This window comes from Neoarius graeffei, chromosome 6 (assembly GCF_027579695.1).
Source record: "Neoarius graeffei isolate fNeoGra1 chromosome 6, fNeoGra1.pri, whole genome shotgun sequence".
In the NCBI taxonomy this organism is placed as follows: Eukaryota; Metazoa; Chordata; class Actinopteri; order Siluriformes; family Ariidae; genus Neoarius; species Neoarius graeffei.
Genome location: NC_083574.1, coordinates 81,486,635 through 81,514,455, shown reverse-complemented (window position 1 = coordinate 81,514,455; position 27,821 = coordinate 81,486,635). Strand labels below are relative to the sequence as shown.

The following is a 27,821-nucleotide window of genomic DNA, read 5'->3' as shown; positions in this document are numbered from 1 at the left end:
AGCCAAGCACCAGCTACTGGTCGATAGAACAGTCGCCCGAGACTGTAAGAAGAGACAGACCAACCTGTGCACTGCCTGGATTGACTACAAGAAAGCCTACGACTCAATGCCACACACATGGATACTGGAATGTCTGGAACTGTACAAGATCAACAGGAACCTAAGGACCTTCATCCAGAACTCAATGGAAATGTGGAAGACAACCCTAGAGGCCAACTCAAAACCCATTGCCCAAGTCAACATCAAGTGCGGCATATACCAAGGAGATGCGCTATCACCACTGCTGTTCTGCATAGGCCTGAACCCCCTCAGTCGGATCATCACGAAGAGCGGCTACGGGTACCGATTCTGTAGTGGGGCAACAATCAGCCACCTGCTCTACATGGATGACATCAAGCTGTATGCCAGGAACGAGCAAGAAATAGACTCGCTGATCCACACCACCCGGATCTATAGCGATGACATAGGGATGTCATTCGGATTGGACAAGTGTGGCCGGATGGTCTCAAAGAGAGGCAAGATCATCCGGACTGAGGGGACTGACCTACCAGAGGGCAACATAGGTGATATCCAAGACAGCTACAAGTACCTTGGCATTCCACAGGCTAATGGAAACCATGAAGAGGCCACAAGGAAGTCAACCACAGCCAAATACCTCCAGAGAGTAAGGCAGGTCCTGAAAAGTCAGCTGAATGGTAAGAACAAGGTCTGAGCCATCAACATGTACGCACTACCAGTCATCAGATACCCCGCTGGTATCATAAACTGGCCAAAGGAGGAGATAGAAGCCACAGATATCAAGACTAGAAAGCTCCTCACCATGCATGGAGGGTTCCACCCCAAGTCCAGCACCCTGAGACTATACACTAAGCAGAAAGAGGGAGGCCGAGGGCTAGTGAGCGTCAAGACCACGGTCCAGGATGAAACATCGAAAATCCGAGAATACATCAGAAAGATGGCCCCAAAGGATGAACTGCTAAGTGAATGTCTCAGGCAGCAGAACCCTGATGAGAGTGCAGAGGAGGAGGAGGAGGAACAGACAACCTGGAGAGACAAACCCCTACATGGCATGTACCACCGTCAGATAGAGGAAGTGGCTGATATCAATAAATCCTACCAGTGGCTGGATCATGCAGGACTGACAGACAGCACAGAGGCACTAATCATGGCAGCACAAGAACAGGCCATAAGCACAAGAGCCATAGAGGCCAGGATCTACCAGAGTAGATCAGACCCAAGATGCGGACTGTGCAAAGAAGCCCCTGAAACAGTCCAGCACATAGTAGCAGGGTGTAAGATGCTAGCTGGATCAGTGTACATGGAGAGGCACAACCCAGTGGCCACAGGCCACAGTGGCATATAGTATACAGGAACATCTGCAACCAGTATGGAATAGAAGTACCCAAGTCCCAATGGGCCATACCACAGAAGGTGGCTGAGAACAACAGGGCCAAGGTTCTGTGGGACTTCAGCTTCCAGACTGACAAACAGATCCTGGCTAACCAACCGGACATAGTGGTGGTGGACAAAGAGCAGAAGAGGGTGGTGGTGATAGATGTGGCGATCCCAGCTGACGCCAACATCAGGAAGAAGGAACATGAGAAACTTGAGAAGTATCAAGGGTTGAAAGAGCAGCTGGAATGGATGTGGAAGGTCAAGGGTTGCGTGGTCCCTGTGGTAGTGGGGGCACTTGGGGCAGTAACCCCCAAACTGGGAGAGTGGCTCCAGCAAATCCCAGGAACAACATCTGAAGCCTCAGTCCAGAAGAGTGCAGTCCTAGGAACATCGAAGATACTGCGCAGAACCCTCAAACTCCCAGGCCTCTGGTAGAGGACCCGAGCTTGAGGATGACATGGATACCACCCCCCCGCCGGGGGTGAGAAGGAGATTTATATATATATATATATATATATATATATACACACACACACACACACACACACGTACTGACCAAAACTTCCAACACAACACTTCTTCAAATTTTGAAATATTTTGTGTACGCAGAATAAGATCATGGTTTTGGGTAATGATGCCTAAAGTACATCTTAAAAACTCATGAGATTGTTTTTATTTTGTTGTATGGGCAGTTCGTTCCACTTGAATGCACATTGTTTAGAAGTTTGCGACTTCACTCAGGTTGAGTAGAACTCATTGACCAATCCTCCTTGAACTTGGTCAATAAATAGCCACAGCAATGGGCAATTTAAATACTCATTGGCATTGTACTGGTGCAATGTTTGACCATGGCACGACTATGTCAAAATTAGCCAAAAGAGCCTTCAGTATACTTGTTGGCGGAATGTCACAAAGACGGGTTGCAAGGGCTCTGGGCATCAATGTGTTGACCATTTCGTGTCTCTGGAGCTGGTATGATGACACAGAAAGCACTGACGACTGACCATGCACTCCCAGACCACATGTCACCACCCCTCAGCAGGACCGCCATATTAGTCTCCAGCAACTTCACAATCGCTTCCTGCCAGCCACAGTCACCGCTGCACAGACCAGAGGTTGTCACCAGAGCAGGATCAGTGACCAAACAATAAGCAATCACTTACGTGAAACCGGGCTGCACAACCGATGTCCCAGTCGTGGTCTGGTGTTGACTCCCGCTTGTCGCCATGTCCATCTGGAATGGGCAAGGGCACATTTGGGCTGGAATGTGCTCAGGTGGAACAGGGTCCTGTTTTCTGATGAATCAAGGTTCAAGTTGAGTGTTACTGATGGCAGAGTGCATGTTAGGTGTAGGTGACAGGAACATTATGCTGACGCTAATGTCCTGGAGCATGACCGCTGGGGTGGACCAGCTGTCATGGTTTGGGCTGGAATAATTAGCAGACAAGACTGAGCTTGTTTTCATCTATGGAAACCTCAATGCGGCACATTACCATGATGACATTTTGGCCCCTGTCGCAGTTTCACTGGTGACTCGCTACTGCTTAATGCTGCAACAGGACATGCAAGACCACATGTCACCAGAATCTGTCAGGAATACCTGAAGCAGAACAATGTTCAGTGTCTTGATTGGCCCAAGTTTTCCCCAGATTTAAACCCTATAAAGCACCTATGGGATATTCTGGATCGTCGAGTGAGAAGGCGTGATCCAGAACCCTACACAATCCTACAGTTGTGCCAGGCACTTCGAGAGGAATGGGAACAAATCACACATGCTGAAATCTGGCAACTGATCAACTCAGTGCATCTGAGAATTCAGGCTGTGTGTGACACTAGAGGAGGCCATACAAGATACTGACTTTGATGATCCAGAATCAAAGTTTGATTTGATGTTATGAATTTCAAACCAGGACTAATTGTTTTTTCGTTCATGACTCAAAAATTGTGTATTTGAGTTAAACCTTGATATTTATTGTGTATTGTTAAATCTATCATGAGAAAATGGCATGTATCATAATAAACCTGAGTATTGTGTTGGAAGTTTTGGTCAGTGTGTATATATATATATATATATATATATATATATATATATATATATATATTTATATTTTGTGACATCCCGAGAGGCTGCGTCTTGGAGGGACGCTATATTCCACGCAGATGGCGCCAACCACTGGCAGCTATAACTCCATCTGGTGGTGGAGTTAGGAACTTCACCCCCAGCACCCACCATGGCAACACACCTGTGGCCAATGAGGGCCTAATGAGCAAGAAGGCTTTGTGAGAGCTCAAAACTCTCAGTATGAAGGTGGAGGAGTGAGGTTCATGGACTCTCTTGCTGAGTGGATCATTCATTGAAATTCTTATCTGGAATTCTTACCTGAGGGATTTTTGCACTGAAATACTTACCTGTGTTACGAATGCCTGCTACTGGGCTGCCACCGGGCTGAAGACTACAGGGATTGTTGACTGGACTCAAAGTAAGGCAGAAGATTTTGTTTGTTCTGTGAAAAGGATATTGGACTGAAGGAAACCTGCCTATAATTTTGTTGTTCTAAAGCCAGAGACATTGTTTGAGTTTGACTTTTGGGAATCCATCCTCGTTTGAACATTGGACTTTGAGATACCTTTTCTGTTTGATCCCCTGGCATAACATTAAAAAATCTTGATTTATTCTAACCTTTGTGTCCTCGCACTAATTGAAGGGTCCCGCTAAGAGCCAGTCAACCTCTCGTGATATCACATATGGTGGAGGATGCGGGCACTTCAATCATCAATAATAGTGCATGGAGGACACTGAACATTTGATTGCTCAATTTTCCCAGTTAGCCATAGGCCCACCGCATAAGAAGATGGAAGAAATTTTGAAGGCCCTTATTGCAGGGCAGCAAGCCCAAATGCAGGTGAGTGCAGCCCTCCTGGAGGAACAAAGGAAAGCCAACCAACTGAAGCCAGAGGAGTTGCAGCTACAGAAGAAGATGCAGGTCTGACGGCAAACCTGAAAAAATGCAGGCTGGCCTTCAGTGAAACCAATTACCTGGGGTACACCATGGGCTGGGGACTGGTCAAGTCACAGGAAGCGAAGCTGCGGGCCATACAGGACTGGCCGCGACCCCTCACAAAGAAGCAGGTGAGGTCGTTTTTGGGCCTACTACCAGCGTTTTATTGCCAATTTTGCCTCCATTGCTGCACCCCTGACAGATCTGACAACCAAACGGCACTCAAGAATGGTGAAGTGGAATCCCGTGGCAGAGGCGGCCTTCATCAACCTGAAGCAGGCCCTCTGTTACAGTCTGGTTCTGGTGGCACCAAACTTCAAGAGGGAGTTCGTTGTTCAGACAGACGCTTCAGAGGTGGGGCTGGGGGCTGTACTCGCTTAAGTGCATGAAGGTGAGGAACATCCCATCCTATATCTAAGCAGAAAACTACTCCCAAGAGAGAAGAACTATTCAACAGTTGAAAAGGAGCGTTTTGCCATTACCTGGGCCCTGGAGTCCCTACGATATTACCTCCTGGGCTGGCGTTTCATGGTGATCTCTGGCCACGCCCCTCTGCAGTGGATGGCCAAGAACAAGGAGACAAACAGTAGGGTTACCAGATGGTTTTTAAGCTTGCAAGCGTTTAACTTCTCTGTTGTCCACAGGGCTGGCAGGCGCCATGGCAATGCGGATGCCCTGTCCCGGTGAGATGCCCTCTTCGCGACCTTCAGCCCAACGAGGACGTCAGTCCTGAGGGGGGGGGGGGGGGGATGTGTATTATCCCGAGAGGCTGCGTCTTGGGGGGCGCTATATTCCACACAGATGGCTCCAACCACTGGCAGCTATAACTCCATCTGGTGGTGGAGTTAGGAACTTCACCCCCCAGCACCCAATACGGTAACACACCTGTGGCCAATGAGGGCCTAATGAGCAAGAGGGCTTTGTGGGAGCTCAAAACTCTGTGTGAAGGTGGAGGAGAGAGGAGCGAGGTTCATGGACTCTCTTGCTGAGTGGATCCTGCTGGGCAGAGTATTCATTGAAATTCTTATCTGGAATTCTTACCTGAGGGATTTTTGCACTGAAATACTTACCTGTGTTATGAACGCCTGCTACTGGGCTGCCACCAGGCTGAAGACTACAGGGATTGTTGATTGGACTCAAAGTAAGGCAGAAGATTTTGTTTGTTCTGTGAAAAGGATATTGGACTGAAGGAAACATGCCTATAATTTTGTTGTTCTAAAGCCAGAGACATTGAGTTTGACTTTTGGGAATCCATCCTCGTTTGAACATTGGACTTTGAGATACCTTTTCTGTTTGATCCCCTGGCATAACATTATTTATTCTAACCTTTGTGTCCTTGCACTAATTGAAGGGTCCCGCTGAGAGCCAGTCAACCTCTTGTGATATCACAAAATATATAAAAAATATACTGTGTGTGTATATATATATATATATATATATATATATATATATATATATATATATATATATATATATATATATATAATTATATACACACACACACACACACACACACACACACACAGAGGGGCAAAAAAGTATTTAGTCAGCCACCAATTGTGCAAGTTCTCCTACTTAAAAAGATGAGAGAGGCCTGTAATTTTCACCATAGGTACACTTCAACTATGAGGGACAGAATGGGGGGAAAGAATCCAGGAAATCACATTATAGGATTTTTAATGAATTAATTGGTAAATTCCTCGGTAAAATAAGTATTTGGTCACCTACAAACAAGCAAGATTTCTGGCTCTCACAGACCTGTAACTTCTTCTTTAAGAGGCTCCTCTGTCCTCCACTCATTACCTGTATTAATGGCACCTGTCTGAATTCGTTATCAGTATAAAAAGACACCTGTCCACTACCTCAAACAGTCACACTCCAAACTCCACTATGGCCAAGACCAAAGAGCTATCAAAGGACACCAGAAACAAAATTGTAGACCTGCACCAGGCTGGGAAGACTGAATCTGCTAAGCAGCTTGGTGTGAAGAAATCAACTGTTGGAGCAATTATTAGAAAATGGAAGACATGCAAGACCACTGATAATCTCCCTCGATCTGGGGCTCCATGCAAGATCTCACCCCGTGGGGTCAAAATGATCACAAGAACGGTGAGCAAAAATCCCAGAACCACATGGGAGGACCTAGTGAATGACCTGCAGAGAGCTGGGACCAAGGTAACAAAGGCTACCATCAGTAACACACTACGCCGCCAGCGACTCAAATCCTGCAGTGCCAGACGTGTCCCCCTGCTTAAGCCAGTACATGTCCAGGCCCATCTGAAGTTTGCTAGAGAGCATTTGCATGATCCAGAAGAGGATTGGGAGAATGTCAGATGAAACCAAAATAGAACTTTTTGTAAAAACTCAACTTGTCGTGTTTGGAGGTGAAAGAATGCGGAGTTGCATCCAAAGAACACCATACCTACTGTGAAGCATGGGGGTGGAAACATCATGCTTTGGGGCTGTTTTTTTGCAAAGGGACCAGGATGACTGATCTGTTTAAAGGAAAGAATGAATGAGGCCATGTATCATGAGATTTTGAGTGAAAACCTCCTTCCATCAGCAAGGGCATTGAAGATGAAACGTGGCTGGGTCTTTCAGCATGACAATGATCCCAAACACACTGCCCGGGCAACGAAGGAGTGGCTTCGTAAGAAGCATTTCAAGGTCTTGGAGTGGCCTAGCCAGTCTCCAGATCTCAACCCCATAGAAAATGTTTGGAGGGAGTTGAAAGTCCATGTTGCCCAGTGACAGCCCCAAAACATCACTCACTACGTTTACATGCACATAGAGAGAATCGAATTTCTGCCGTTGCTCGACTGAAATTGAAGTTCAAAATGCCATGTATACACCTTAATTCGGCTGAAATTGAACCGAACTTGATTTCTCGGAATCGAGCTACACGACCTAGTTTATGCGATTTCTGCCGAGCTACTTTGTGCATGTATACCCTATCGAGCTACTTGTCGAGCTACTTCCGGAAGTGACGAGTGACGAGACCACAAGCGGGAAACACAACAGCCTCGGTCGGCATGACAACGAATCATGACAACGGCATGAATCTTTTCTTTTTGTGGCATTGTTTGCACTGTTAAAATTTAGCTCACTTACTGTATCACCAAATACATCTGTACAGCTGTTGCATAGCTGTGAATTGTGTACATAAACAAGTCATTGTATTTGTGTGTGTGTGTGTGTGTGTGTGTGTGTATATATATATATATATGTGTGTGTGTGTGTGTGTGTGTCCAACATCTGAAGAATGTCAATAAAAACAAAACAATTGAACTTTTTGTGTGTTTATTAAGACATAAGTTAAATTTTAAGCAAAAAAAAATATTTTTTTGTAAGCAAAAAATGGACTTTAGAAAAATATTATTGTGCAAAATAAGTTGTCTTACAAAACAGTGGTCTGCGCCGGACAGTTTATAGCCATAGTCTGTTAGAGCAAGCCTAACAGCTTGAACACGGCTAGTGTTGCCAGATTGGGGGTTTTAAGTGCATTTTAGCAGATTTGAACATGTTTTGGACTGGAACACGTCAGCAGTATCTGGCAACACTATAGCTCTTCTTCATGACGACAACCGGAAGTGTACCAACACGATGGGGCGTGTAGCGCCACGTGTGGCTCGGGTGCACAATGCACCTTGCACAATAGCCCGATTTCACTTGTGCATGTAGGATTGGATTTCTCTGGCACCCCTGCTGGGACCCTTTGCTCAATTACCGACAGCAGCTCGATTTGGATGTGCATGTAAACGTACTGACTGCTCTAGAGGAGATCTGCATGGAGGAATGGGCCAAAATACCAGCAACAGTGTGTGAAAACCTTGTGAAGACTTACAGAAACCGTTTGACCTCTGTCATTGCCAACAAAGGGTATATAACAAAGTATTGAGATGAACTTTTGTTATTGACCAAATACTTATTTTCCACCATAATTTGCAAATAAATTATTTAAAAATCAGAAAATGTGATTTTCTGGATTTTTTTTTTCTCATTTTGTCTCTCATAGTTGAGTTATACGTATGATGAAAATTACAGGGCTCTCTCATCTTTTTAAGTGGGAGAACTTGCACAATTGGTGACTGACTAAATACTTTTTTTGCCCCACTGTGTGTGTGTGTGTGTGTGCGCGTGTGTGTGTGTATGCACACAGAGAGAGAGAGAGAGAGAGAGAGAGAGATACACACACGCCACTTTAATAAGAACTTGTTCTTGATTCTAAAATTCCTGTTCTTGGCTGGCAGGAGTGGAACCCAATATCATCTTCTGCTGTTGCATGCTGAGATACTTTTCTGCTCACTGCAGTTGTAAAGAGTGATTTCTATGAGTTACTATGTCCTTCCTGGCAGCTCGAACCAGCCAGGCCATTTTCCTCTGACCTCTTTCAACAAGGCATTTCCACTCATAGAACTGTTGCTCACTCAAGGTTTTGTTCTCTTTTTGCACCATTCTGTGTAAACTGTACAGCCTGTTGGGTGTGAAAGCCCCAGGAGATCAGCAGTTTCATCGGACACCAGCGGCTATGCCACAATGAAGTCACAGAGATCACAATTTTTGCCATTCTGATGTTTGAAGTGAACATTAACTGAAGTGATTGATTTGTATCTGCATGATTTTATGCACTGTGCTGCTGTCAAGGAATTGGCTGATTAGACAACTGCATAAAACAGCAGGGGTATGAGTGTTCCTAATAAAATGGTCAGTGAGTGCACACACAATTTATACTTTTTTTTTTTTTCTTCACACAAGTAATACCTGACTCTGCCACATCATCTATAGGAACACCTTGCACATGAGCCATGAAGCCCAGAACTGAGAACACTGCAAAGCCTGCTACAATACTGGTACCACTGTTTAGCAGACACAGCCAAAAGCAGTCCCTAAAACACAGATAAACAATTATATTACAGTCAGTGAGGCATAATATCTATGATATTCTTGCTAATATATTTTATTATTCACAACTGTGACTATCAGGCCTTTTTTAGATCATATCACGATCAAAATTCTTTAAGTGATTACTTTTACTAGTAGTTTTATGACCAGTGATGAGCCAGCGAGGCTGAAAAAGTTCTGATGACTAGACAGTCCCTCCCCACAATCACAGTAGCACTTTGTGTTGCTGGAGTTTTTAACAAAGGGATGATTTTCAAGACAAATGTACTACACTGAGCAAGGAACTGCGGTCAAGTATCATCACATTGTTATTCTACTGTGCATGGCTGAAATCAAGATGCCTTACAGCTGAATGCTTGTGTCTCAGAAAGGAACTGTGTATAATAATAATAATAATAATAATAATAATATCATGCTTTACATTAAGGTACAGGGAACTAAGATTAACTGCATTACTTAACCTTAAACCATCGGCTTTAGCCTTAACACACGAATCACTGTTTAAAAAAAAACAACAATAATATAAGTAAGCCACCTGCATTATGATGCATCATTAAATTAATCAGTATATGGTGGCTAATTTATTCAAGTTTCAGTATTTATACCAATGACCTTATTATCTCCATTCAATAACATGTTGCAAATTTATTCAGGTTAATTTATGGTGCGGCGGCACGGTGGTGTAGTGGTTAGCACTGTCGCCTCACAGCAAGAAGGTCCTGGGTTCGAGCCCTGGGGCCGACGAGGGCCTTTCTGTGTGGAGTTTGCATGTTCTCCCCGTGTCCGCGTGGGTTTCCTCCGGGTGCTCCGGTTTCCCCCACAGTCCAAAGACATGCAGGTTAGGTTAACTGGTGACTCTAAACTGACCGTAGGTGTGAATGTGAGTGTGAATGGTTGTCTGTGTCTATGTGTCAGCCCTGTGATGACCTGGCGACTTGTCCAGGGTGTACCCCGCCTTTCGCCCGTAGTCACCTGGGATAGGCTCCAGCTTGCCTGCGACCCTGTAGAAGGATAAAGCGGCTAGAGATAATGAGATGAGATTTATGGTGCCTTATTACCTCGCTGGCTACGGAGTAAGCGGGGCGAGGTATTTTTTTTTTCAGTCGGGTTTCTTTGTTTTTTTTTGTTAACAATATTATGGGAAAATGGCTGGATCAATCTTCATTAAACTTTCAGGATAGATGAGCATTGTTCTCAAATAGAGCCTCCAATATTTTGAGGGTCATATGGTCAAGGTCAACAAAAAGGTCAATTTCTTTTGTGTGTGTGTCTACTGCCTCATAGAGGCGCTAGCCACTATGTCATCATGCTGTAAGAATGTAAGAGTGTAACAGTCGCACACTGCGCATGCTCCGATTAAAATGGCCGGTGAGTGTCGACAATTCGGTTCACCATTTGAAATAAATGGACTAGACTAAAGAAATCGCTTTCAGACATGTTTATGCTTATTACAGAGGGAAAGTGAGTTCCACTGAGCTCTAGCGCTGGGCCATTTCCTGGAAATAAGAGTTTGGGTCATGGCGATAGAGTGTGTATGTCAGCCTCGGTTCTGAGGTTTCAGTTTTGAAAACTGTAAGGGGTAAGAGTAGAATAATATAAAGAACAGACACTTGGTATATTTTACTTCTGTGATTTTTAAATTGTTCATTTTTGGATTACACTTCATTTTTGTGGCTACTGCCTCGTAGAGTAAACATACAGCTATATTTACTGTATGGACATGGTATCCGAAAACAATTTTATTTATAAGCAGTAGCCACATGTACCCATAGGGTACCTTCTTTTTTTTTTTTTTTTTGCATGATATCTTCCTTCATATTCATCAGAAGTGCTACCAGGTAAGGTTTGTTTTGCCTGGCAACACTTGTTTTTAGTCCTGTAAAAGTTAATGTGGAAAACATTTTATTATTATTATTATTATTATTATTATTATTAGTGAATGGGAGAGAAATGTTAGGTTACACAACATTCAGGTCACCTGTAGCAGTTGTTGTTGTATTGGTTGTAGCTGCTTAGCACAGTCAATATTCCCACACCTATACTATAAGAGAAGATAATTTGACTGGCTGCCTCCATCCATACCTGCACACCCACACAAACAAAATTTTGAAGGCAGTGAGAAACAATTACTTTGTTAATGGGCTTGAAAGTCACTTTATTATTAACAGTTATCAATCATAAATTTGGTTTTGTCAAATTTTGCAGTCAAGCCAAACTTTTAAAAGTAAACAAGAATTTTTTTTTTTTAAATACTGACAGATTTTGTTGTTTGTTTGTTTGTTTTTTTTAAAGAACAGACAACTCAAATCATTCCATTATAAGAGTGGTAAAGTATTTTAATAATCAAGGTCTGTAAAAGTAACACTGTGTAAATTGTTAGTCCTGTGTCTATTTGTGTGTTGTGCGCTTACAGCACCTGAGGCTCCAACAGTCGCTGGAAGTCAGGATAGAGGTAGAAAATAACACCCTGCATGGCTCCAGGGAGAGTCAGTCCACGAATCAGCAACACCAGCAACATTACATAGGGGAATGTGGCTGTGAAATACACCACCTCAGAACAGTGGACGGAAAACACATTAAGTAATGTCATGTAAAATGAGTTCCATTGTTGAATTTTTTTTAAGTGTTTATGACTTAATCATGATTATTGACTAAAAAATGCAATAGAAACTGAACTAGAACAAAGTAGAAAAAATGAATTCAGAAACTGATATGGTTTTAATGGTAACATATTTATTTGAATAGCCAATAATGGAACCTAAGCACACATTCACCTTCCCAGTGGACTTGACTCCTTTCCATATAGAGAAATAGCATATGATCCACACTGCAATTAGACACAGCAGAATCTCCCAGTTGATGTTACCTACTTCATCAATACCTTTAGAGATAGAAAGCACTCTTCGCCTGTACAGTAATATCATGGAAATAAATGATAGCATAATATTCTCTGTAACTTGTGTAACTCAGTATGGATTTAATACATAGTCCATCTCAGCTAAATTTTGGAACTGCTGAAATGATGTTGATTAAAAGCTTTACTACATTTGCATGTATATGACACTTACTCCCAAAACTCAGTGGCTGCTGATGTTGAGTTGACCCGTCTGGTCCAGTTGGCATTATTTACAACAGTAATACAGCTGTCTGAGGAAGAGAGAACGGAATATACACAAATTATCATGTTAATGTCTGTATACTCCATTAGTGTTCATAGTTCATGTTTATATACACACACACGCACACGTGCTGGTCATATAATTAGAATATCATGAAAAAGTTGATTTATTTCAGTAATTCCATTCAGAAAGTGAAACTTGTATATTATATTCATTCATTACACCCAGACTGATATATTTCAAATGTTTATTTCTTCTAATTTTGATGATTATAACTGACAACTAATGAAAATCCCAAATTCAGTATCTCAGAAAATTAGAATATTACTTAAGACCAATACAAAAAAAGGATTTTTAGAAATGTTGGCCAACTGAAAAGTATGAACATGAAAAGTATGAGCATGTACAGCACTCAATACTTAGTTGTGGCTCCTTTTGCCTGAATTACTGCAGCAATGCGGCGTGGCATGGAGTCGATCAGTCTGTGGCACTGCTCAGGTGTTATGAGAGCCCAGGTTGCTCTGATAGTGGCCTTCAGCTCTTCTGCATTGTTGGGTCTGGTGTATCACATCTTCCTCTTCACAATACCCCAGAGATTTTCTATGGGGTTAAGGTCAGGCGAGTTTGCTGGCCAACTAAGAACAGGGATACGATGGTCCTTAAACCAGGTACTGGTAGCTTTGGCACTGTGTGCAGGTGCCAAGTCCTGTTGGAAAATGAAATCTGCATCTCCATAAAGTTGGTCAGCAGCAGGAAGCATGAAGTGCTCTAAAACTTCCTGGTACACGGCTGTGTTGACCTTGGACCTCAGAAAACACAGTGGACCAACACCAGCAGATGACATGGCACCCTAAACCATCACTGACTGTGGAAACTTTACACTGGACCTCAAGCAATGTGGATTCTGTGCCTCTGCTCTCTTCCTCCAGACTCTGGGACCTTGATTTCCAAAGGAAATGCAAACTTTACTTTCATCAGAGAACATAACTTTGGACCACTCAGCAGCAGTACAGTCCTTTTTATCTTTAGCCCAGGCGAGACGCTTCTGATGCTGTCTCTTGTTCAAGAGTGGCTTGACACAAGGAATGCAACAGCTGAAACCCATGTCTTGCATACATCTGTGCGTGGTAGTTCTTGAAGCACTGACTCCAGCTGCAGTCCACTCTTTGTGAATCTCCCCCACATTTTTGAATGGGTTTTGTTTCACAATCCTCTCCAGGGTGCGGTTATCTCTATTGCTTGTACACTTTTTTCTACCACATCTTTTCCTTCCGGGGTGGCACGGTGGTGTAGTGGTTAGCGCTGTCGCCTCACAGCAAGAAGGTCCGGGTTCGAGCCCCGTGGCCAGCGAGGGCCTTTCTGTGCGGAGTTTGCATGTTCTGCCTGTGTCCGTGTGGGTTTCCTCCGGGTGCTCCGGTTTCCCCCACAGTCCAAAGACATGCAGGTTAGGTTAACTGGTGACTCTAAATTGACCGTAGGTGTGAATGTGAGTGTGAATGGTTGTCTGTGTCCATGTGTCAGCCCTGTGATGACCTGGCAACTTGTCCAGGGTGTACCCCGCCTTTCACCCGTAGTCAACTGGGATAGGCTCCAGCTTGCCTGCGACCCTGTAGAACAGGATAAAGCGGCTACAGGTAATGAGATGAGATCTTTTCCTTCCCTTCACCTCTCTATTAATGTGCTTGGACACAGAGCTCTGTGAACAGCCAGCCTCTTTAGCAATGACCTTTTGTGTCTTGCCCTCCTTGTGCAAGGTGTCAGTGGTCGTCTTTTGGACAACTGTCAAGTCAGCAGTCTTTCCCATGATTGTGTAGCCTACAGAACTAGACTGAGAGACCATTTAAAGGCCTTTGCAGGTGTTCTGAGTTAATTAGCTGATTAGAGTGTGGAACCAGGTGTCTTCAATATTGAACCTTTTCACAATATTCTAATTTTCTGAGATACAGAATTTGGGGTTTTCATTAGTTGTCCGTTATAATCATTAAAATAAAATAAAAAAACACTTGAAATATATCAGTCTGTGTGTAATGAATGAATATAATATACTGTACAAGTTTCACTTTTTGAATGGAATTACTGAAATAAATCAACTTTTTCATGATATTCTAATTATATGACCAGCACCTGTATGTACGTGTGTGTGTGTGTGTGTGTGTGTGTGTGTGTATATATATATATATATATATATATATATATATATAAATTTTTTTTGTGTGTGTGTGTGTGAATTTTGCCTTTAAAATATATTAAAACATTTTGTAAATTGTAGCAGGCTATACTCTTAAGTTACCCAGCAGAGAAGGATTACAGGGTATGGGGAGAGATAGTCTCCAGGTTATGTCAAAGTAGTAAAAATGGGGGAGGTTGTGATGAGCTTAAAAATAAAGATATCCATCCATTATCTGTAACCACTTATCCTGGCCAGGGTCAGAGGCAAGCTGGAGCCTATCCCAGCTGACTATGGGTGAGAGGCGGGGTACACCCTGGATAAGTTGCCAGATCATCACAGGGCTGACACAGAGACAAACAACCAATCACACTCACATTCACACCTACGGTCAATTTAGAGCCACCAATTAGCCTAACCTGCATGTCTTTGGACTGTGGGGGAAGCCGGAGCACCCAGAGGAAACCCATGCAGACACAGGGAGAAAATGCAAACTCCACACAGAAAGGCTGTCCTCGGCTGCTGGGCTCGAACCCAGGACTTTCTTGCTGTGAGGCAATGGTTCTAACCACTACACCACCATAAAAAGATATGCTTATTACAGTGGTGCTTGAAAGTTTGTGAAGCCTTTAGAATTTTCTATATTTCTCCATAAATATGACCTAAAACATCATCAGATTTTCACGCAAGTCCTAAAAGTAGATAAAGAGAACCCAGATAAACAAATGAGACAAAAATATTATACTTGGTCATTTATTTATTGAGGGAAATGATCCAATATTACATATCTGTGAGTGGCAAAAGTATGTGAACCTCTAGGAGTCGCAGTTAATTTGAAGGTGAAATTAGAGTCAGGTGTTTTCAAATCAATGGGATGACAATCAGGTCTGAGTGGGCACCATGTTTTATTTAAAGAACAGGGATCTACCAAAGTCTGATCTTCACAACACATGTTTCTGGAAGTGTATCATGGCACAAACAAAGATTTCTGAGAACCTCAGAAAAAGGGTTGTTAACGCTCATCAGGCTGGAAAAGGTTACAAAACCATCTCTAAAGAGTTTGGACTCCACCAGTCCAGAGTCAGACAGATTGTGTACAAATGGAGGAAATTCAAGACCACTGTTACCCTCCCCAGGAGTGGTCGACCAACAAAGATCACTCCAAGAGCAAGGCATGTAATAGTCAGCGAGGTCACAAAGGACCCCAGGGTAACTTCTAAGCAACTGAAGGCCTCTCTCAAATTGGCTAATATTCATGAGTCCACCATCAGGAGAACACTGAATAACAATGGTATGCATGGCAGGGTTGCAAGGAGAAAGCCACTGCTCTCCAAAAAGAACATTCCTGCTCAGCTGCAGTTTGCTAAAGATCACGTGGACAAGCCGTAAGGCTATTGGAAAAATGTTTTGTGGACGGATGAGACCAAAATAGAACTTTTTGGTTTAAATGAGAAGCGTTATGTTTGGAGAAAGGAAAACACTGCATTCCAGCATAAGAACTTTATCCCATCTGTGAAACATGGTGGTGGTGGTAGTATCATGGTTTGGGCCTGTTTTGCTGCATTTGGGCCAGGACAGCTTGCCATCATTGATGGAACAATGAATTCTGAATTATAATCTGCACTATAATCTGCAATTTTACACTGTCGAACTCCTTTCTGATATTGCTCCACTATTTGTCGGCACAGAATTAGGGGGATTGGTGATCCTCTTCCCATCTTTACTTCTGAGAGCCGCTGCCACTCCAAGATGCTCTTTTTAAACCCAGTCACGTTAATGACCTATTGCCAATTGACCTAATGAGTTGTAATTCGGTCCTCCAGCTGTTCCTTTTTTGTACCTTTAACTTTTCCAGCCTCTTATTGCCCCTGTCCCAACTTTTTTGAGATTTGTTGCTGTCATGAAATTTCAAATGAGCCAATATTTGGCATGAAATTTCAAAATGTCTCACTTTCGACATTTGATATGTTGTCTATGTTCTACTGTGAATACAATATCAGTTTGAGATTTGTAAATTATTGCATTCCGTTTTTATTTACAATTTGTACTTTGTCCCAACTTTTTTGGAATCAGGGTTGTACAGAGCTGCAGTAATTACAGAGGAATAAAATTGATGAGCCACGCCTTGAAGCTATGGGAAAGGGTATTGGAGGCAAGATTGAGAAGAGAGGTAGCAATCTGTGAACAGCAGTACGGGTTTATGCCAAGGAAGAGCATGTCGGATGCAATTTTTGCTTTAAGAATGTTAATGGAGAAGTACAAAGAAGGCCAGAGAAAGCTACATTGTGTGTTTGTAGACCTGGAGAAGGCATACGATAGAGTGCCAAGAGATGAGTTATGGTATTGTATGAGAAAGAGTGGAGTGAATGAAAAGTATATTAGAGTGGTGCAAGACATGTATGAGAACAGTGAAACAGCAGTGAGGTGTGCAGTTGGAACAACTGAATGGTTCAAGGTGAATGTGGGACTCCATCAAGGATCTGCTTTGAGTCCTTTTTTGTTTGCCATTGTGATGGATAGCTTGACGGACAAAATAAGGTAAGAGTCACCATGGAACATGATGTTTGCGGATGATATTGTGATATGTGGTGAAAGTAGAAAGGAGGTCGAGTTGGGTTTGGAGAGATGGAGGTATGCATTGGAACAAAGAGGAATGAAGGTGAGCAGTAGCAAAACAGAATACATGTGCATTAATGAGAATGGGGATGAGAGTGTAGTGAAGATGCAAGGAGTAGACGTAAAGAAAGTTGGTGAATTCAAGTACCTTGGGGTCAACTGTGCAGAAAAATATGGGGGCTGCGATAGTGAGGTGAGAAATAAAGTCCAGGCAGGGTGGAGCAGTTGGAGAAGGATTTTGGGAGTCATTTGTGATAGGAAAGTCCCAGCAAAAGTGAAAGGTAAGATGTACTGTATAAGACAGTAGTGAGACCAGCTGTGATGTATGGATTGGAGACTGTGCCCTTAACGAAGAGGCAGGAGGCAAAGTTGGAGGTGGTGGAGTTGAGGATGTTAAAGTTTGCGATGGGAGTGACGAGGTTGGACAGGATGAGGGACAGCACGTGTGGCGAGCTTGGGAATTAAGCTAAGAGAGATGAGACTGAGATGGTAAGGGCACATCCTGAGGAGAGATGCAGAGCATGTGGGAAGGAGAATTTTGAGGATGGAGCTGCCAGGCAAACAAAAACGAGGAAGGCCAAAGAGGAGATACATGGATGTGGTGAGAGAGGACATGAAAGTGGCAGGTGTGGTAGAGAAGGATGCGGAAGACAAGGAGCAATGGAGATGAAAGATCCGCTGTGGCGACCCCTAATCGGGAACAGCCAAAAGAAAAAGAAGATTAAAAAAAATCCTGCTTTATTTCATGATATTCACATCTAGATGTGTTACAACCAGTGTTGGGGAAGTTACTTTTAAAAAGTAGTGTTTGCTCTTAACTCGTTACTTCTTTAAAAAGTAATCCGTTGCTTTACTTGGTTACCTTCTATGTAAAGTAACTTTTTACGTTACTTTTGTGTTGCTTGAGTCTGGGCAGTACTCCACATTGTTCCTAAATGTGTAGGCCTACTGTAGACCGCCTACAGAAAGTTCTATTGATGACATAACAGGCATTTCTTTTATGCTCTTTATTCTGCACTTGACATGAACATATTTGGCTACAGGCTTCACCACCAAAGCCCTGTGAAACAGCAGCAAATAACAGCCTCAATATAGGCTCCTTAGGAACGTGATGACAACTTCAAAATGACTCATATGTCTCAAAATAAAACATGCCTCATATAAATCCAACAGAAAAATAGAATAACCTCAAAATAGTTTGATGTTGATGGCTTGAGTAAATCAAATAAAATGGCATAATAGGCCTACAACTTAACACAAAACTAGCCCCAACATTAAAAAAGGTTACTGCTTACCCTTCTTCACAGTGTGATCATGGCAAGAAAAAGATAGAAAAAAAAGTATTGTGCAAAGGCCAAAGCTATAGCATGGGTGGCAGTCAACTTATTCTAGATCAGCACAAAATGTGTGATTATACCTCATCAGGAGTAGTCTTTCAAAATGTTTATCGGAAAGTCTGTTTCTTCTGGGGGTCAGCACAAAACCTCCCAGGCTGAACAGCCTTTCCACTGGTGCACTGGATGGTGTGGCAGTGTTGTATTTCATGAACACAGCTTTCACTCTGGGGAAACGGTTGAGGACTCCTAACTCTGAGCCTGATCTCATGTACTCAAGTACCTCTGCATCTGCGCTAAAAGGACATGATTTCATCCTCCTCATCATCAAAAGAAAAAAAGTCCTTCTCATTGGCACTGCTGTGTGCGGCAACTTCTCGGTTTTTATTCTCAGCTGGCTCTGCATCCTGTGGTATAGTGCGACACTCCGCGACGAGAAGCGCACGTGCTTCTTGTCTCCACTCCGCTGCCCCTATCCATCATACTTTAAATTTCGGCAACGTCAAGGCAGCCAATAAAGCTTCGCTGCTCTCCAACACTGGTGCAAATTGTATCTTGATGGCCTAGGGCAAAATGAAAAGACATACTGTAGCCTAAGCCTATTTTCAGGCTCATGACTCACTCTATCGAAGCGTAATTAATGCATGTATCAAAATTTAGAATATTTACGAAGAAATGCACGTTATGGATAAGCATATGTCTAGGATACTAACTTTAAGTTAGAATATTAAGAATTGGCTTACCTGTACAATTACCCCCGGTTGGCCTGTGGTCATCCTCGACAGTCCATTTTGAAGAGCCAGCATCCTGGTCATCAGGATCTCCAGGGTTGGTAGAAGACTCCCATAGTAACAGTTATCTTCGCCTTGCAAGATGTCAAGTGCTATTGTCAGCGGTTTCAAAACAGTGCAGTATTCTTTTAGAAATAGATGTTCGCGCTCTGTTGGGGCTCTGCAGTCCAGTCTCGTACAAAGCGTATTCAAATCCTGGGCCGGTATTTCAATGATACGGGACAAGGCATCGTGGTATGAATTCCACCTTGTTGATGTAGGCACAATTTTTTTCCCACATATTTCATCGACAGTCTCAGAGGCCACGGTAGAATGGCTTGCCTTTGTCCAAAGAGCAGTGCACTTCGCCGTGGCACTCCTGTACACAATTTTTGAGTCACTGTTTGATGACCGTCATTTGTCGATGTCATTGCATGAGATCAAGCTGAGTGTATGCGAGACACACCTAAAATGCGGAGGAAGAGAAAACTGACCCTCTGTGGTGCCAAGCAACTCTTCCATATCTGTGAAAACTACACATTGCTCTTCATCTTCCTCCTCGTCAGGCTCGGGGGGGGTGCATACATCTTAAAAGCTTTAACAAAATTCGACCCATTGTCTGTAACGGTGGCGGTGATCCTATGTGAAAGGCCAAACGCTGAGTGAATTTGTTCCAATTCAAAGCCTATAACATCATATGTATGTCTTCCCTTAATTCTTCTGCAAGCGATGGCAGCTTTCTCACAATTAAAGTTTTGTGGATTGATCCAGTGCACAGTGATTCCCAAAAAGCTTCTGTTACGGCTACTCCATATATCCACTGTGGTTGACACATACTGCAAACTCTCGAAAGATGTCTTTAATTCAGTCTCCATTTTCAGATAACATTCATCCAGATAGTGTGTAAAAGTTTTACGATCTGACCATGGGTGTCTGTCTCCTGTTAGTGGTATCTTGCTAAGTATCTTTCTGAAACTGGGAGATTCAACAGTATTATTATAAACTTTATTACAGGCTCTAGGCCCAATAACAAGACATACACATACATAAAAAAAAACACAGATACATACAAACATATTATCAATCATGACGGTCTTAACAGGCATCCATACCAATGTTTCCGCAAATATGACTGATATCTGACAGAGCTGCATCTGGGGCTTGTGAGAGTCATTATAATACAGTTTTGAGACTTATCCAGCCGAAACATGAACTTAAACATTAGGTTCCTCAAGAGAGCCTGTAAAGAGCTTAGACCTGAATCACAAAACAGTTTACTAGCACTGCAACTCCTGGGCTTTTTCAGCAATATCCTCAGACAGTCATTATATGCTACCTGGAGTTTACGAAGAGTCTCTTTTTTGTAACTGGCCCATAATGGGTCTGCATACATAGGGGTACAATAGGCACGAAACAAGATTATTTTCACATCATCAGAACAATAGTGAAATTTTCTTACTAACATGTTTGCTTGAACATACAACATTCATCTCTGCCTATACATATCATCATCTTCCAACTTGTCAGTGATGATGTGCCCAAGATATTTTATACAGCTTGATACACATAATAATTGTCCTGAAAGGTAAAACGTTGGAAAGGACACTTTATGATCCTCCTTGGTCCTACATATCAGCACAACACTCTTTTTTGCATTATACTGTACATCAAACTCAACACCATACTCAGAGCATATATTCAGGAGCTGCTGGAACCCAACAGTGCTGGGTGACATAATAGCCAGATCATCTGCATACATCAGATGGTTTAAGACAGTATTCCCCATCAGGCATCCTGTCTTACACATACCCAGTTGTTTGGACAAACTGTCCATGTAAAGGTTGAACAGAGCAGGGGATAGAAGTCCCCCTTGTCTCACTCCATTACCGACACTGAAGGGAGAGGATAGACTATTTCCCCATTTCACCTGCATATGTTGTCTACCGTACCAATAAACCAGAATACATATGATGCATCCAGGTACACCTCTAAGCATGAGTTTAGTGAAGAGCTTATGGTGATTCACTCTGTCGAATGCCTTAGAAGCATCAATAAACCCCAGAAATACTGTTGAGCCATTTTTCCTATAGGATTCAACAGTTTCTTTCAAGGCATATATACAGAGATCTGTACTGTGCATAGGCTTAAAACCAAATTGATTTTCTGTGGTATAGATAAACTCACACAGTCTGTCTAGCAGCATCTTCTCTAAAACCTTGGGAAGAATGCTGGCTAAGGCAATGGGCCTGTAGTTGTCCAAACTACCTATTTTACCTGCCTTGTCCTTTATAACTGGCACTAATGTAACTGTGAGCATAGTGTCAGGTAGCACCCCATGTGTCATCAGTCCTGTGAAGCAAATAGACAACAATGCTGCAATTCTGGGGCTGGCTAATTTAAGATGTTCAGCAGTGATATTATCATTGCCACTAGATTTATTATCGGCTAGTTGCTTTATAGCATGAGAAACTTCATTAGGTGTAAAGTGAATCACTTCCTCATTTAGCTTACCTACACAATAGGGTTCACTTTTGATGCAATTAAACAAAGCTGCATATTGTTGTCTCCACCGCTTTGCTATATTATCTGCACCAGATACACCTTCAATGTGGCATGATAGTACTGCTTTAGCTCTATTTGTAATTTTTACCTCTTTCCAGAACTCAATGACATTGTTACCAAGCAGGTTTTGGGCCATAGAGTGAGCTCTTAAGGCTTGCTCATACTTCTCAACAAAGCGCACTGCATATTTATATCTAGCATTGGCAAGTTTCTTATGCTCCAAGTCTGGTCCATGTTTAGGCCTACCAGCTATAACCCAGGCCCTATGAGCCATCTTAGCAGCTTCTTGATGGTCAGCCACATACTTTTTCCAACCAGGCTTGATGTTGTTAGCCCTTTTGGGGTGAGTATGTAGAGGTCTACTGGACTCGTGTATAGCACTCACTATGCTGTTGTACATTTTACAAAGATCATTACAATGAGTGACATCACAGTTAATATCTGAACATAAAACAGCATTCATTGGCAGCTGTAACTCCCTTAAGAGAACATCTGACCTCCAACAATAATATAAAACATCCTCTTTGGATAGTTTAGCCCAATTTACTTTGGTCCCGTTGGCGCCATCTTGTGTTAAACTGCTGTAGTCAGATAAGTTATCAACATTTATCATCATAGAGACAGGCAAGTGATCAGTGGTAGTGAGCCCATACAAAATTTCTACTTTTTCCAAACTTTCATGAGCATCAGCTGTACAGACTACATGATCCAGCCAGGACGTTGTGTGCCATGCTTCACTGATATAAGTAAAACTATCTACAGGGAGTAATTTCATACTGGAAAAAAAACAGTTTACTGTCATGACAAAACTGCATCAAATGCCGACCAAAGAGAGATTTCTCATCAGAAATATCTGCATTAAAATCACCCATCACAAAAACATTTGCACATGTACACTCCTTAATATAAGAATTTAAAAATGCCAATCTATTCATATATTCATCATCATTTTTATAGCAGTCATATGGGGTATAAACATTTAAAATAATAAAAACATTCATATCATGCACAATTTTAATTGCGATACACCAGTCCACCTCTAATCTAATAACACTAATCATTGGATCATAGTTCTTGCGCCACAAAATGGCCACACCACCAGGAATTCTACCGAGCAGCACTTGACTGCTCAGATCTGTTGTGGACTCTCCTACTCCATGAAAGTCACTGTTTACAGAATTAAGTTTATCAAGGTCCTGTTTGGCTAAAAATGTCTCTTGCAAACAGAGAATGTCAGTGGTCTCCAGTAGCTGGTCAACAACAGCACGATGTGCTCTGTCCCCAGCAGACTGTCCTAGGCGTAAGCCTCGTGAGTTGTAAGACACCACTCTGATCACCATCACTGTAGCTAACACTGGGCATCATACACCCCAGCCCCCATTGAAGGCACATTCATCACTGCCTGTAGCCCCACTGTGGGCTTGGGTTTACGTGCCTCATAGAATCGACGCACAAAAGTGCCTTCAGGCCACAGCTCTGGGTTATACATTTCACTCACGTCTTTACATTCTGCAGTTATTTTAAAGGAACTGAATCAACTTTGCACAGTTTCTAACTTTTGACAGGTTACCTGGCGTCCAAGTTTATTTTCCCTATAACTAGTCAAAGTCTCAGAGTCTACACCAGGTGAAAATTTTGTTGCAAACACACTCACCAGCTTAGACTTTATGACTTGAATATCTCCACCAGTACCAGTCCCAACAATACCACCAGTCTTCTTTCCTTTGGGATGATTCAGGCAAGGCTTGGTGTTAACAGCAGCATTTACAGGAACCTGTTTACGTCGGTTGTTGCTCCTAGTGCCCTGGACCAGGATCCAGGGTGAGGTAGCAGCCACTTCACTCCATGCCACATTATGATGTACCTTTGCAGTGCAGATTGGTCCATCCAGGCTCGAGGCAGAATTCTCCACCTTCTGGCTTGAGTCTTCCTCACTGATCTGGCACTCCATACCATCTTGGGTCTTCTCACAGACTTGATGAATAGACACTCTCTGACTTGTTCCAGACTTGTTGGTTTGGAAAGTAGGCCCTCTGTCCTGATTTGCTCTAGGCTGTTCAATAATGTCCAGACGTTGGTTTATGTCTGCAGTGATAATTCGCAGATCATTGCAGATGTTAGTCTGCAAGGACACAGCCTGTTTCATGGTGTTAATATCTGCACTCAGTTGTTCAATCTTACCAAGCAGACACGAAACATCAAGGCTGCTAAAAGTCACAGGTGGTAATTCATCAAGATGGTGGGAAACAAACCGAGGAACGTTTTCACCAGCTTCATTAAGGAGCTTAAGGCAACTCCTAACATTCTTTGAATCTTTTTGTGGCCCATTGTGGGCCACAAACTTGCGAGTGGTACCAGGGCATAACTCAAAGAGCAGTTTGGTAGAATTTGTAATCCATTCTGATCCAAAATGGTCCACAGCCATCAAAACAATCTCATCCTGTTTCACAGTTTTGATCTTAATAAAAAGAAAGTTTAAAAACTCATCTTCCACAATGACCTCTCCTGAATCTGTGCGATAGATTTTAGGTTTTATTCGAATTTTGCTTCTGCCTGCAGCACCTGCACATGCAGTGGAAGCCATCTTGTTTTTTTAATAATAAGTATTGATGGGCAACATTTCTTCAATGATGAATGAAGCGACAAGTTTGTCCAACTGTTGTTTAGTTACCTCGTGAAAATGAAGTTTTAGCTGCTTATTTGGGCTTGGCCCATCATCATTTCCCTGGGGATCCTGAGCTACAAGCTTCATGTTAGCATGTTTTCCTTTCAAATGCTTAGAAAGGTCAGCAGTTGAATCAATGGCAGTGGATAAAACTTTCTGGCCAGGGCAGAGTTTACACCTAACACTCACATTCCTCCCCTTTGTTTCAATGAGTTCAAAGTAATGAGAATACTTCCATCCCTCAAAAGTTATTGCTGGCTGCTTCTCGCTGCTTGCTGTCTTCATCATGCCATCAGCCTCTACTTATGCCCTACTGTGTGAAATGAGAGCTGTGTGAAATGAGAGACTATTGCGCAAGCGTGAAGCTGAGAAGCGGTGTTGCCGTCAAATATGTCCCTACGGAAAGTAACGTTTTGCCGAATTGGAAAAGGAACTACATTTCATTACCAAATTTTCGGTGGTAGTGCGTTACACTACTTTTCACCCGAAAAAAGTAGTTACATTACTGTAACGCATTACTTTGTAATGCGTTACACACAACACTGGTTACAACTTAAAGTTTGACATTTTGTACTTGAGAAAAAGTATTTGAAAACATTGCCTTAAATTAAAGTAAATAATGCTTAATATTTGGCCGCAAATCCCTTGCTTACAATAACTGCATCAAGCTGGTGAACCTGTGCCATCACCAAACTGTCAAGTCAAGTCTATTTGTATAGCGCTTTTAACAATAGACATTGTCCCAAAGCAGCTTTACAGAATCTGAATAACCCAAGACACGGGCAATTTTTATCCTTAATCTATCCCCAGTGAGCAAGCCCGTGGCAACAGTTGCAAGGAAAAACTCCCCCAGATGACATGAGGAAGAAACCTTGAGAGGAACCAGACCTAAAAGTGACCCAATCCTCACCTGGACAACAACAGACAACATGACTATAACATTCACAGTTTTAACATGAAGTCGGTTTCATTGATGTTATAACTCTTCATTAATGGAAACTTGAGTGCAAAACTGTTCATGACAACTGCAGTTCCAAAGTTAGCAAGCCAACTGTAGTCCTCAGCCACAAAAGCATTACTGTAAGTGTCCAGAGTGTCTTCCAAGTGTGACTTTCAACTGTCCATATGGGGCCGTCCTCCACAGGAGCGATGTGATGAGACTCCAGCCAGACATAGGGCATTAGGATGGATCAGGCAGGTCCGAGGAGCAGAAGAGGTCAGCACCTTGATCCCAGGATTGACATGTAACTCAGAGGGACAGATTGGGCGGGGGGAGAGAGAAAACACAGGTTGCTCGGTATGCCCAATGTCACCTGAATAAATAGGTACAGTATACATTTTGCGTTGAGTACAAGCAGGGACTCCGTCAAAACTAACCATGACAGCATAACTAAAAGGAGAGAGCCAGAAGGTAAACACTGGCATAAGGGAGCCCCATGACAAAGCAGCCAGCCACTACACGGTCAACAAACTCGAGTGAGCAAGCGAGTAGGGGACTGACAGCATCCATACATCCCAGTTTACCAAAACACTCTATATCTGAGGACCCTCCAGATCTACACCTTTACTTCATAAACACCATTAACAAAAGGCTTGACTAAGCAAATATGTTTTCAGCCTAGAGTTAAACGCTGAGACTGTGTCCAAGTCCCAAACACTACTTGGAAGGCTGTTCCATAACTGTGGGGCTTTGTAAGAAAAGGCTCTGCCCCCTGATGTAGCCTTCACTATACGAGGTACCAGGAGATAGCCTGCACCTTTTGATCTATGTAGGCATGGCAGGTCATAAAGGACTGGAAGTTCACTCAGGTACTGTGGTGTGAGACCATTCAATGCTTTGAAGGTCAATAGTAGTATTTTATAATCAATAAGAAATTTGATTGGGAGTCAATGTAGTGTGGATAAGACAGGGGTGATGTGGTCATATTTTCTAGTTCTAGTAAGGACTCTTGCTACTGTATTTTGAACTAACTGGAGCTTGACTGTTAAACTGTTGCATTCTTCATTTGTGAAGCTTTTCCAGGCTTGTCCTGCAGCTTCTTTTAGTTGTTTGTTTTGGGGGTGGGGTGGTGGGTTTTCTCTTCAGTTTTCTCTTCAAGAGGTAAAATGCTCAACTGGGCTAAGGTCTGGTGACTGATTTTGGCCAGTCTAAAACCTTCTACTCCCCTTATTGAATTCTTCTTTTGTGTTGGCAGTGTGTGCTGGGTCATCATCTTGCTGTATGAAGATTAGATTGGATGCATTCCTCTGTCAATTGCCACACCGAATGTTTCTGTAGACTTCTGAAATCATTCTGTTGCTACCATCATGATGTGATTCCAAGATGGAGGTGAGCATGGACGTAGTGGCCTGGGGCTCTCCTCACTAAGCCAGTTTAGTCAGGATGAGCTCACATAACATACAGTCTACAAGAAAGGCTAGATCTTGGAGGAAAAGGTTTTATTCTACCTCCACCTCCCAACAATCCAGACAAGCTACTCTGCACATTGTTACCTTTCTGGATTACCACCCTGCTGAGGAGATAGCACAGGACAAAACAAGAGAAGACCCAGGGCAAGCAAGCAGGCATTCACATCCGGCTAAACAGCTTGAGAAGAAACCAAGTCTACCCAGCCTGTTCATCACAAACACCTAGTCCACAGTCAACAAAACCATGAAGCTGAGACTATGGATTTCTTCACATGCAATGAAAAGCTGCACCTCATTTTTTTTTACCAAAACCTGGCTAAATGCTAACATCCCCAATGTGGCTATTGAGTTAGCAGGTCAGTCTATTTAGTGATCAAACCAGACCACTGAATCCAGAAAGGACAAAGGCCGCAGTGTGCGCATATATTTCAGCAATGCTTGGTGCACCTTCACAGACATTACTGAACAAATGTCCTCTCCAGACTTAGAATTGATAACACTGAAGTATAGATCTCTCCATCCACAATGGAAATTTACGGTAGTGTTTCTCACTACAGTATACACTCACTGGTCACTTTAATAGGAATTTGTTCTTGATGCTAAGATTCCTGTTGTTGGCTGCAGGAGTGGAACCCAATGTGGTCTTCTGCTGTTGCATGCTGAGATACTTTTCTGCTCACCATAGTTGTAAAGAGTTGCTATGAGTTTTTACATCATTCCTGGAAACTCAAACTAATCAGGCCATTTTCCTCTGACCTCTCTTATCAACAAGGCTTTTCGACCCACAGAAATGTTGCTCACTTTTTTTCACACCATTCTGTGTAAATTCTAGAGACTGTTTTGTGTGAAAACCCCAGGAGGTCAGCAGTTTCTGAAATACTCA

The 27,821-nt window shown here is 42.7% G+C and overlaps 1 protein-coding gene across 1 annotated transcript in view; it reads right to left on the bottom strand.

The window, feature by feature from the left end:
- Positions 1-27,821, bottom strand: part of LOC132888109 (sodium- and chloride-dependent GABA transporter 3-like) — a 70,302-nt gene that overhangs the window by 24,932 nt on the left and 17,549 nt on the right. The window contains exons 4-8 of the mRNA XM_060924105.1: positions 12,365-12,443; positions 12,071-12,203; positions 11,713-11,847; positions 11,275-11,378; positions 9,156-9,280 (exon numbers count right to left, since the gene is read on the bottom strand). Coding sequence (XP_060780088.1) covers positions 9,156-9,280; positions 11,275-11,378; positions 11,713-11,847; positions 12,071-12,203; positions 12,365-12,443 — 576 coding nt within the window. The remainder of the gene's footprint in view (positions 1-9,155; positions 9,281-11,274; positions 11,379-11,712; positions 11,848-12,070; positions 12,204-12,364; positions 12,444-27,821) is intronic.